This window comes from Lytechinus variegatus, chromosome 12 (assembly GCF_018143015.1).
Source record: "Lytechinus variegatus isolate NC3 chromosome 12, Lvar_3.0, whole genome shotgun sequence".
Lineage (NCBI taxonomy): Eukaryota > Metazoa > Echinodermata > Echinoidea > Temnopleuroida > Toxopneustidae > Lytechinus > Lytechinus variegatus.
This window is the reverse complement of record NC_054751.1, coordinates 10,425,299-10,437,576: the sequence shown is the minus strand read 5'-3', so window position 1 is coordinate 10,437,576 and position 12,278 is coordinate 10,425,299. Positions and strand designations below refer to the sequence as shown.

The 12,278-nt window shown below is 34.2% G+C and overlaps 1 protein-coding gene across 1 annotated transcript in view; it reads left to right on the top strand.

Annotated features, from left to right (window-relative positions):
* LOC121425002 (transient receptor potential cation channel subfamily M member 1-like) overlaps window positions 1-12,278 on the top strand; it is a 30,782-nt gene that overhangs the window by 5,826 nt on the left and 12,678 nt on the right. Inside the window, exons 6-19 of the mRNA XM_041620917.1 lie at window positions 554-751; window positions 1,571-1,745; window positions 2,216-2,384; window positions 2,871-3,082; window positions 3,940-4,040; window positions 4,645-4,833; window positions 5,325-5,478; window positions 6,419-6,587; window positions 7,204-7,344; window positions 7,860-7,998; window positions 8,975-9,208; window positions 10,081-10,209; window positions 11,053-11,304; window positions 11,897-12,074. Of these exons, the coding sequence (XP_041476851.1) occupies window positions 554-751; window positions 1,571-1,745; window positions 2,216-2,384; window positions 2,871-3,082; window positions 3,940-4,040; window positions 4,645-4,833; window positions 5,325-5,478; window positions 6,419-6,587; window positions 7,204-7,344; window positions 7,860-7,998; window positions 8,975-9,208; window positions 10,081-10,209; window positions 11,053-11,304; window positions 11,897-12,074 (2,440 nt within the window). The remainder of the gene's footprint in view (window positions 1-553; window positions 752-1,570; window positions 1,746-2,215; window positions 2,385-2,870; window positions 3,083-3,939; window positions 4,041-4,644; window positions 4,834-5,324; window positions 5,479-6,418; window positions 6,588-7,203; window positions 7,345-7,859; window positions 7,999-8,974; window positions 9,209-10,080; window positions 10,210-11,052; window positions 11,305-11,896; window positions 12,075-12,278) is intronic.

Sequence of the window (12,278 nt, the reverse complement as noted above, 5' to 3'; positions counted from 1 at the left end):
GCCAGAGGCACTCCACTTGTTTCTTCTTTTAGTCACCTTTTCTCTCTTGTTTTCTCTTGTTCTTCTTTATCTTTCTCCTTCTCTCATTGTTCTTCTTCATACTCTTCTCAGCATACTTTAAAACATGAGTGCATGTTTCTCTAGGAATCTGAAATGGAATGGTTGAAAATACTAATATATATCAATCTTCATATCCCACCTTAAGGTAAACGACAAAGGCAAAAACGCAGTATGGATGTTTTCTTTGCTGAGTTTGACAGCAGTATATAGATAAAACCTATTTCTCAAAACCAATAGCAATTTAATTTCCATTCAATTTTCATTTCTGGATTTTTTTTCTACAACCGATAAATATTACATGTGTTGATAATATTTGGTCTGTGATGTTGAAGGCCTACTTCCTGATTAAACACATGGTGTGTGAGAATGGGATCATATTTCTAACTTCTTATACCCTTTTTGAAGAAATTTGCAACCCTCAGATTGAACAAGACTTTGTTATGCTTTGATTTATAAATTCCATATTTCTTTTCTCCTTTGTTTGTTTATGAAGGCCATACAGACCATTTCAGTATGGGTGATAAGTGGAGGTACTAATGTCGGCGTGAGGAAGGTTGTGGGCACCGCTGTTAGAGAGGCTCGTTCCATGGCCAGGATATCCAAGGAAACAATTCCAAAGTTTGCCCTTATCGGGCTTCCACCCTGGGCGTATGTGGCTGGGACAGACCGCTTGATTAATGAGAAGAATGAGGTAATGTTATGAAAGTTGGAAGGTTTTGTGAAATAAAGATGATTGATGAAGGAAAAGTAAAGAATGAGGTGGTTACAACAAAGCTTAGTGACATGCATGCCTATTGAAATGTGTTTAATAGTCATGTCTGGCATTGAAAAGAGATCACATTGGTCTTAGTGACAGTTCTTGTGAAGTCAATTAAATATTTCATTCTTTTATTATTATCATTTGATTATTATTATCTGTTTATCACTAGTTATCATCATTACTATTCATTATTAATCTTTATTGACATATTATTACTGTTAATGCAGTTATAATGATTACAATGATTATTGTGTTTATTACTAGTAATATTATTTTTAATCATCATTATTGTTATTATTTTTATTTCTAGTATCATTATCACTATCCCCTTATTATCATTAGTATCATTTTGATAGAAGTACAGGTAGCAGTTTTAGTAGAAGTATTATTGTTATTATTATTATTAGTAGTAGTAGTAGTAGTAGTAGTAGTATTAGTAGTAGTAGTAGTTGTAGTAGTAGTAGTAATAGAAGTAGTAGTAGTAATAGTAGTAGTAGTAGTAGTAGTAGAAGTAGTAGTAGCAGTAGCAGTAGTAGTAGTAGTAGTAGTAGTAGTAGTAGTAGTAGTAGCAGCAGCAGCAGCAGTAGTAGTAGCAGCAGCAGCAGCAGCAGCAGCAGTAGTAGTAGTAGTAGTAGTAGCAGCAGCAGCTGTCGCTGTAGCAGTGTAGTAAAGGGTCAAAGGGTCGAATAGATTAATGATTAATCAGTTTAACCTATCTGAAGCGTGCCTTTGAAATCCTTTCTTATGCAGGAGATACGACATGTGTCTTACAAAGTAGACCCAGAAGAGAAGAGGGGGCAGCCCTCACCCCTCAATCCTGACCACACCCATTTCATCCTTATAGATTGTGGTAGAAAGAACAAGTATGGGGAGAGTGCGGAGCTGAAGGCTAAGATACAGGAACTCATGCTGCAGCCTGAGAGCGGTGAGTCCATCTGTGTGAATTATGCCACTCTGTTATTTCATTTGTGTGTATCAAAGTGTATTTATCAAGCCTATTTTTCTGCAGAATGTTTGATGAGCATGAATTATGTTTTCTAAAGGAATGTTTCTAATTGATCAGATACGCTGTCCTTGCCATTGGGCAATTCATTATATGTCCATGACCGTTTGATATACCAGCAATTTTTGCATGGCTTTTTGTGTACAAATTTCCATAGGCCAAGTTTTATACGAAGCAAAGTTACCATGTTATGATGACATTGGTGCACATTGAAGAGACACCTGCATTGCATTGAGTGTTTGGATAATATTGCCTGGATCTATACATTCAGGGAAGATTGGAAAATTGTTTTAAAAAACCCCACCTAACTTGCCCTCATCTTCAACTCATTTTGGCATGTCATCCCACATTTTTCATCAAACTCTCTGGTATTTTTCATCTCTATGATTCAGAGGGTGGACTAGGAATCCCAGTGGTAAATGTGATCTTAGAGGGCGGTATAGACACTTTCGAAACTGTTGCTCATGCAGTCCAGAGACATACACCTGTTATCCTATGCAACGGTACGGGACGTGTAGCTGATATCCTCTCCTATGCAACAAGACACGCTGAAGAGATTGGGTAAGTTGAGGTTGAGTTAGTTCTTGAGTTTATGAAAAAAACAATTTGAGGGGTGAACTATTTTTTTGTGTTAACTACAGTTTACCCTTCTTATCCTGTGTGAATATTTGTTTTGTGTATTTCAAAGTTACGTTTATGTGGATATAACTGTTTTCTGAAATTTAGCAAAATTTTTGAATGTCCTAGCTTTCTTATTTTTATCTTACATTTGATTTTGATGATGTATGTAAAGTGTTGTGCACATTTGATGTTTCTCTTAGTTTTAAGAAAAATTCAAATCAACATTTAATAGATATGAATAAAACCACATTAAATATTGATCACTCATTACGGTGATAAAAATCCTATCATTAATCAAAATCATTAAGAATTTCCATATTATGACAATTGATAGATGATGTGCTCGATATGATGATGGATACAAAAATCTGATGTCAGGACTTTCAATTGAAAATATATCATATTTCTGTACCTCTTTTATTGTAGGGATACTCGGCAGGTAAAGCCATCATGCCTGCCAATGCTACGTGAGAAGGTACATGTCCTGTTAAACATTGGATACAACACACAAGAGATGACCGATGTATTGGATAAGATTGACCGTTGTATAGTGGATGAAGATCTCTTGACCATCTTTGAGATGCAGAAGAAGGAGCACATTGATCTTGACCTGGCTATTCTATCTGCTCTTCTTAAATGTATGTTGGTTATCAATACTCTTTATAAATTTAGTTCTTGATATTTATTTTTAAATGAATCATTGTAAAATATGTCCAGCTTTCACACAAAACTTGATCAAGCTCTATATTCAAAGGGTAAATAAATGTAAGAGATATTTCAATAATCAATGTGAAGAGTCAACAGTCCTACTATCTACAATTGCATAATACAAGTGAGATTGCTAGGGGTATCTATTTGTTATTTTGTATGTAATATCTCAGATTGATATACAGGTGAATCACATTGAAGGTGTTTCTAAACAGTATATTCAAATGTGCATGGGCAATTGAATAAACTGTTACATGAAGACCAACTTTTTCTTGTCCAATCTATGGAAAAGAATGATTAAATCCATGCCTTAAGTTGCATTTATCAAAAAAAAGAGGAAAAAATTAACACACTAATTCAATTCAATTCAAATCAATCATGGTTTATTTTGTATAAAAACAATACATGTTACATAATACCTAGCCTTTGGAATCAATGCAAGGGGTTGCGAGATCTGTTGGCTCGCTGGTATCTTACAACCAATGTTTGAAATCAAATTGATGATCTACAGCAATTTGGTAAGGTTAAAATTAACTCACATTACCATTGCTTTCAGAGAGGACTTGGGGTCAACATCTTGCTTACTTACATGCTGCCATGCTTTTGACACATTTTGGTATAAAAAAATACACCACTGAAAAGAATAACCACAATGATATTTCATCAAGGAATATATACTAACTAAACGTTTTAATTCAAATCTGTCAGGGAGCTCCTTTACACTATGAAATAAACAATGTTGATACATTTTTGGCAGTTTTTTTAATCATATTTCTTTTTATTCTAGTGCATGCAGTGACCCCACTCAATCAGCTTTCTCTTGCAATGTCTTGGGACCGGGCCGATGTTGCAGAAAGCAAGATCTTCACTGATGATGTGTCTATTCCAGTAAGTTCAGGATTGAATTTCTTGCCCCTACAAATGAAAATAGAATCTAGGGAAGATGTCCTAGTTCAATGCTTTAGGGAAGGATGAGGAGCCTTGGTTATGGGTTAATAATTCTCTCACCCACCTCATATTCTGTAAGCATTCCAAGAAATACTTTTTTCTTCTTAAATATGCAATGAAACATTTAACAGATTTAGTGTCTTAGGTATTGCTCAAAGAACCAATATGGGAACTGGGAAAGGTCACTTGATGATTTAGTAATTTATGGAAAAAAACATTTGTATTTTGATTAGTTCTCTTAAAATCACAACAGCAAATATTTGCCCTGGTTTTGTGAAAGATCAAACATACATCTGTAAAAAGAATTTCTCAACCTGATTTGTGTGAGAGGTTGGTCTAAAGTCAAGCATAACTGAAGAGCTCATTTACTCAGATATTTATTGTAAATGATACCTTATGGCATTGTTATCCAACTATAAATTCAATGGTATTTTGGATCTGTGTAGGGAAAGAGTTATATACTTTTCTTCCCCAAAACTTTATTAATCCAGTAATAAGCTAATTAAGCCACCTCACTCTGAAAGTCTTTACCCTTTCCTTTCAGCTGCCTAAGTTGCATCCTTTCATCACTGATGCTCTCGTCAATAACAGAGTGGAATTTCTTCGTCTATTTATCGAGCGTGGTGCTATTATCAAGGACTATCTCACTGTAGTCAGACTCCGACGGCTATATAACAGCGCTCCAGATTCATGCTTTCTAAGAACTTTGATAGATGATGTCTTGCACAGAAAGGTATTGAACAGTATTTTCAATCCATATGCTATGTTGCTAATAGTAGTTTTCAGGATATCTAGGGTAATGACCTCAATAATTTAATGTTGGCTACTGTTTTATTGGGTGAAAAACAGTTTTCCACGGTGTTGATACTGAGAAATGAAGAAACGTGCAGTAGGTTTTTTTTTGGTAGTTTACAATATTTCAGCCTTACTCAATATTTATGCACATTCATGGATGCAGATATGCCAACTGTTTTTTTTTGTGCAGTATTTTTACTGCATTTGTTATGGAACTTCATTTTAATCTAAAAATCTAAAAAATATTTTTAAGAATGTCAAAAATACTCTCTTTAACCCAAATTTCCCCTTTTTAATTTCTTCAAAATACTTCAATTCTTGTTATGGGGTACGTTGGTGTCCCTGTGTAAAAGACAGATCTTTAAAACATGGATTTTTTACATCTAATTTTTATAATTATTATGATAATGTTTTTATTTTCTCACCCAGCCTGGGCAGCCAATCTTTCTCCATGATATCGGTGTCCTCATCAAGTATCTGGCAGGTACTCACCATGAACCACTGTATTCCTATGATAGGCATTACAGACGCAGCACCAATAGGGAGACAAGAGCTCTTCTTGTACTGTCTACCAGTCTTACTGGTAAGTCATTCCTCGGTCACATTTGCTCTACGGCGGCCGTATGGCGAGTCAAAAACATCCATTTTATTCATTCGTATTCAAACCACCTATGTAGCTGGAACAATTTAAAACGGCTGTTTTCGACTCAAACTGATCACCAGATGGTTTTCAGCCTGTTTCATTTACCAATTCTGTAGCTTGGTCAGGAATACGTCTTATTATCAAATTAATTAGTCTCATGGAATTGTTAGATTGAAATTACAGAAAATACATGATTTGTATGATTTCTTTTAGAATTTACCAATATGAATGGGCAAGATTGTAATATTTCTGCCATTGTACTAACAGTAGATGTATAAATCTGTATATTATCATATGCAACTGAATTTCCAGTTATTTTTCAATTTCAGCCACAACAATCTATAATAAATTAACTATCATTGGCTTTCCCTTTTAAAAATGTCAGTTTAACATTGGAATAAAGAACTATTGAATTACAGGTACTGGAAAAAGTTGACACATAATAATACTGCTGACAACAGGAAACAAGTTTTGTCTCGCCTGAACGAAGTTCACTAGAGACCTAGTGATCACTTTTTATCTTAGTCTGTTGTTACAAAAATGTTAAATTTTTGTTCAACCCGATCTCATTTCTTTATTTCTGCATCACATACAATCACAACTGGTACAAATGATCCATGGGTGGTTCACAAATTACCTTATTTTTCAATATTGACTTTTTTTCTTCATCTGGGATATTTCTCTGCGCTCTATATGTTGCTAAAAAATAGGACCCCTAATTTATGCAACATAGACATTTCAGCAGCAAGTTACTATACGATTCCATATAAAAAGAATTACACATTTCCACAGAGTTGCTTTCTTTTGTCAGAATGGCAGAATACATTCTCAGTAATCAAGTATCATTGCTTTTACCTATTTAAATCCACATATAATCCAGGAATGAACCTGTTGAATTCAGCGCAGGAGGAGTATATCCACACAAACCGTTACAAGAATGCCCTTACCACGGGGGCTGCGCATCTGTCATTGGTGGAATTGGCCAACCCTGGCATGCACTTCGATCACCCGTTCAGGGAGCTTTTCATATGGGCTGTTCTTTCCGACAGGTGATGTACATTGTGATTGCTTTCTCATTGCTTCAGTAAACATTGTAATGTGAATGCACGGTTAAAATGTGTCACAAAATGTACAAGCTTTGTTGCTTGTGTGATGAGTGTATTACCTTTCAGGACACTTATATCATTCTCATCATGGACTTTATAAATGTTATATGAGTGATTGAGAATAATTTTCATTTGCATCAATCATTTGCAAAGGTATTGAAATCACTGTAAGCTAACCATTTGACATATTGATAATAACGACAATATATTTTCATTGATATAGCGCTCTTACGAAATAACATTGTTTCAAAGCACTTTGCACGATGATTTTGAACATGAAAAGATTATGCATGGGAAGATTATTGATTGAAAAGCAGAGTCTTGAGATTTTTCTCAAATACATGTACTTCCAAAAATGGAGAAGTGGAAGTTCATTTCAGCATCTTGGGGCACATTTATGAAAAGCATTGTCACCAGGATGTATTGTTACCTTTATGAATTTACATTCTACAAGTAACGTAATTAAGCCAATGCTGGTAGTTTATTTTTCTTTTATACATGCACGTGTATATGTGTATTTTTTATTTTATTATTTTTCATATGATGCTTATTTTTTTAGACCAGAGATGGCTGCCTATCTGTGGGAACAGGTTGACGATCCTCTTAGTTCAGCTATTACTGCAAGTGCCATTCTAACCAGGATGTCAGATATTCAGACAAGTCTTCCATATTCAGACGATGATTACATCATCAATGCGAGGTATGTCTCATTGGAGTTTTTTTAAAGTTTATTTTGTCTTCATTCAGCAGGGTAGCCCCATCAGTAATTAAAATAACATTATACTAAGGGCCTCTGTATAACATAAAAATCATAAGAACATTACTTTGTAAATATCAAGAATGAAAGATCAGTACAAAATCTGATAATTTTGGAAGGTACTGGCTGAGAGTTACAATAAAGAGCTAAACATTTGATATATTTAAAGCTACACAGTGGCATACAGATAGGTGGCTGGGGGTGCATGCCCCCACAATTTTCACTACCAAGAAAAAAAGGGAAAAGGAAAGAGAGAAGGGTGAAATCTATTATTTTATAATATTAGGTAAAAATCTATCATAAAATTTAATTTTTGTTAACAAAATTGTTCAATTTTTTATTTTTAATAAATCTCATTTTATTAACAAACGATATTGTTCATATATATTTCATGATTTTGAAATACATGTTTCGATTGAAATGGCAAAGCTTATAATCATTTTTAAATTTGTGTTCAGGAAATTTGAGCAGCTGGCCATTGGTATAGTTGAAAAGTGTCATGAGGCTAATGAGGAAATGGCTCAGAAGTTGGTCTCCTTTACCCAGACTAGATGGAACAAGTCTGTCATACACATGGCCGCAGAGAGCCACAATAAGGTATGTACGTCTAAAATGATGATTGTTCAGTTAAGAATCGTTTTGATGAACAGGGACCCGTAACGCAAAACTTAACAATGATCGTAGAACATTTTTCTTCGCTTGATTACATTGACTACAATGTACAATCAATCGTGAAACTGAAAATCAAGTGTACAATCAATCGCTAACCTTTGTGTTACGGAACCCTGGAACCTTATCCCATGACTAGCTTCATTTAATGACATGATTTGCTCTGACAATTGCTCCTTTGTATTTTATTGCAACAAATATGTTAAACAGATAAAATAGGGTTATGAGTATTTGTTACACTGAGGTATTATCGTTAGTTTACCTTATATTAAGTGAAAATATTTCATTTCATGAATTATGGAAAAATTCAACTTTTTCTTATTGAACCTCTAACAACTGAAATTTGGAGGTGAAGGGGGAATTGAACTCCTATGAAAGTGTTGTCTGAAAAAGCCCTGCTAAAATAAGATTATATATTTTGTTCTGTCAGAACAATTTGTCCAACCGCTTCCACCATATCAGTAATTGCCATCACTACAAAAGTAACCACCAGTACAATAATGGTAATGACCATTACAATAATGGTTATCACCATTACAATAATGGTAATCACCATTACAATAACGGTAATCACCATTACAATAACAGTAATCACCATTACAATAATGGTAATCACCATTACAATAATGGTAATCACCATTACAATAACGGTAATCACCATTACAATAACGGTAATCACCATTACAATAATGGTAATCACCATTACAATAATGGTAATCACCATTACAATAATTGTAATCATCATTACAATAACGGTAATCACCATTACAATAATGTTAATCACCATTGCAATAACGGTAATCACCATTTCCAATAAATCAAGTGTAAATAAATCTTCATGTTTATTTCATTCCTCTTCTTTGTCATTTCATATGAAGCATTACCATGTTTGCTTGCTCTACAGGAATTTGTCTCACACCCATGCTGTCAGGGTTATGTCCATGCTATCTGGTTAAATGGTCTTGCTGCCAGAAACATCCTCATCCTCTTCACCCTTTTCTTCCCCATCTTGATTCCATATCTCATTGGCTTCAAAGAGATGGAGGAGGCAGTGAGTAAAGAATCGTCAAAGCTCAGCCTTTATCAAAAGTTCAGGATGTACTACAAGGCTCCCATCACCAAGTTCTACTGTTTTCTGGTTAGTTCATTTGTTGAACCTTGTCGGTAAATGACAATTACAACTTCTTTATTGATGGTAGCTGATTTTTTTTTCTCAAATAAAGCAATAAAATGTTAAATTACTAGGAGACTTCTGATTAAGTAAATGTTTGGAAATGTTTATGCAACTATGATAATAATTAACTTATTGTGTATCAATACTTTTATAGTTTATTCCATAATAATATATAGCATATTTAGTTGTTCATGTGCTTGAATGAATTGAAATGAATTTTACTATTCTCCATTCAAGTATGTTAGTTTGCCATGTTGATGTGAGTGAGGTGCAGGCTAATGACATTATCGTGAATCCCTTGATATTATTTCAGTCACCATCCATTGCTGTAGTACAAGTGCTGCAGGACCTGACAATCTGTGGATCACATGATGTCTTTATATATAAATCATGTAGTAATTGTATTGAACAATTCTCAGATTTCTGCAGCTTCTTAATTCAGTGCAATACTTGTAAAAGTTGAGGCTGCATGTATATCAAAGCTGTTAATTTTTTTTTCAGATGAAAAATAGAAGAATAAACAGTATATAAGGGTATTATAAAAAACATTATTTTGTGAAGCATGCATCAGCATGATTCTATGTGCCCTCACTAATGGCCTTCCATAGATGTGTGTGGCAACTCAGCTGTTTCCAATAAATGTCTGAACAACCTATCCAAATCGTCTGTTTTTTCCTCATTTCTACTTGTGATTGGTATTTATTCAAATGTGAGCATTTTGGAAGCCTCTTTACTTCATGATGAATCAACAAAAGAATTGAGGTCTGTTTCTAATAAAAACAATAAGATTTATTATACTGTTTACAATCTATGTTTATTTATTTTGATATTTTCAGGTGGCTTATGTGATGTTCCTAATGCTTTACAGCCTCTTCATCATGTTCTACTTCAGAGCTGAACCGTCTCTTGTTGAATATATTGTTTTCGCATGGGTCATCACTTTTGTAATAGAAGAATTCACCGAGGTAAGGGGGTAATTTGAGTCATTTTATTTCACATTTGTTGCAAATGACATTCTCTTTGCTCTTGATATTCTGCATTTATTTTGATAAAAAGAACATACACATATACTCTGTATCTTATATATTCATATTTAATGAAGAAGCATTGCATTAAATTGAAACAGTTAAGTGGTGCACCATGACTAAAGTCTCCTTATGATGTTATCTTCCATTATTATATATCTTTGAATGTATGGTATTGAGTTAAGAACCATAAATTTGAAGATAAATCCAAGTTGTGGTAATAATCACAAAATAGATTCTAACAGATCTAACAGAATTACCACCCAGGTTTTCATATGAATGAATGCATCAAAAAGTATTATGTGCTGCCAAATGATTCTGAGTTTTCCCTCCTAGCTAAGAAATATTAGAATATGCCCATGTATGGTATACCTATCTGTTAGTTTTAGCATCGCATCTTGTAATTTGCTGTTGGGTTAATTTTCATTAATTTACAACATTTCGCTTCCTTAATTCATATCAGTTTTGCAACAATTATTAAGATTTCCCCTTGCTTTTAAAGACTCTTCTCCCAAATTTCTTCTAACTTGTCTTTAATTCTTTGGTAGTTATGTATTATGGTATTAACATTCCATGGGTGTTACCTTCGATGTGAACTTACAATTTATTCATTACAAGAAATAAACTTAAAAAAAAATTCAATTCTAACATTTTTGTATCCATCATCTACAAGTACAAATGAATGCACATGAATACAAATGTGGGAGAATCATTCAAAATATGACTTTGGCAAATATGTTTAAAGACAATTTTCAAATGGTTTTTCTTTCATATGGTGCCTAGATTCTCCTCAGCAACAGCGAGTTAACCATTAAGCAATGCTTCAAGGTTTGGTTCAAAAGCGGCTGGAATAAGTTTGATGTATGTGTCCTGGTTCCCTCCACCCTCGCCTTTGGTCTACATTGGTATCCTCCTGCCGTTGAAGTAAGCCGGTCCATCTACGCTGTAACCTGCATGCTGTACTACGTCAGGGTTCTACGACTCTTCTCCGCCAGCACCCACCTTGGTCCCAAGATGGTCATGATTTGGAAAATGGTGAGCAAATACATTTGATTGGATCTGATATTAAGTTCGCTTTATTACATGCATCAAACTTGGTAGCAATGATGGGATATGCAGAGATGCCAAGCATAATTGCTTTGTGGCCATTGACTTGGATTCAAAGCATTATGGTGTGATGGAAAACCAAAACCAACAAAACAAAAATACTGCTGAGACCCCTTGCTGAATTTTTTTCCAACATGTACACAAGCATGCTCATCTAAATTCACTGCATTGACTATGAATGTGATCACTATAATATATAAGAAATGTTGCAGTATCATTTTGTGGTCCCGGTTCCAGTAGGAGATATATAGGATATACACTATTGAATTGCATGGTAGTCATTAATATGGTGGCAGCGGTGGGATGAATACCACCATAATCCACTAGTACTGCTCACAAATGTGATAATCATGGCTCCTTTTTTTTGGGGGGGGGTACAAAATATCAAAGAATCATTAAATATCACTCTTATCTTTCTAGACGCATGAAGTATATAATGTGTCTCTGTATTGGCCAGATCATGTCAAATTCAAAATAAAGAATGAATGTTCATATTGTCATATTTTTTTGTTTTATACAGATGCAAGAGATGGTAGCATTTCTATCTATCTTGACCATGTTTTTGCTTGGTTACGGTTTCGCGAGCCAATCACTGCTCTTTCCTAATCAAGACATCAGTTGGTTTTCCTTCAAGAATGCCCTGTTAGTGCCCTATTTTCAGATTTATGGAGAATTGTATCTTGATGCTATACAGCGTGGTAAGTATTCTTTCAAGTGTGTTAAAAATCATCCTCTACTTTCCCACACACAATACTAAATCGTTGGGAAAATGAGTGTTAGATAGAGAATCATTTTTTTTTAAGTTATCAAATGAAATCAAATAAATGCAAAGTTGTGATTTTAAAGGTATCAATATTGACAATATTGCTGTAAAAGAAACCAAGATTCTTGTGAAGATATTT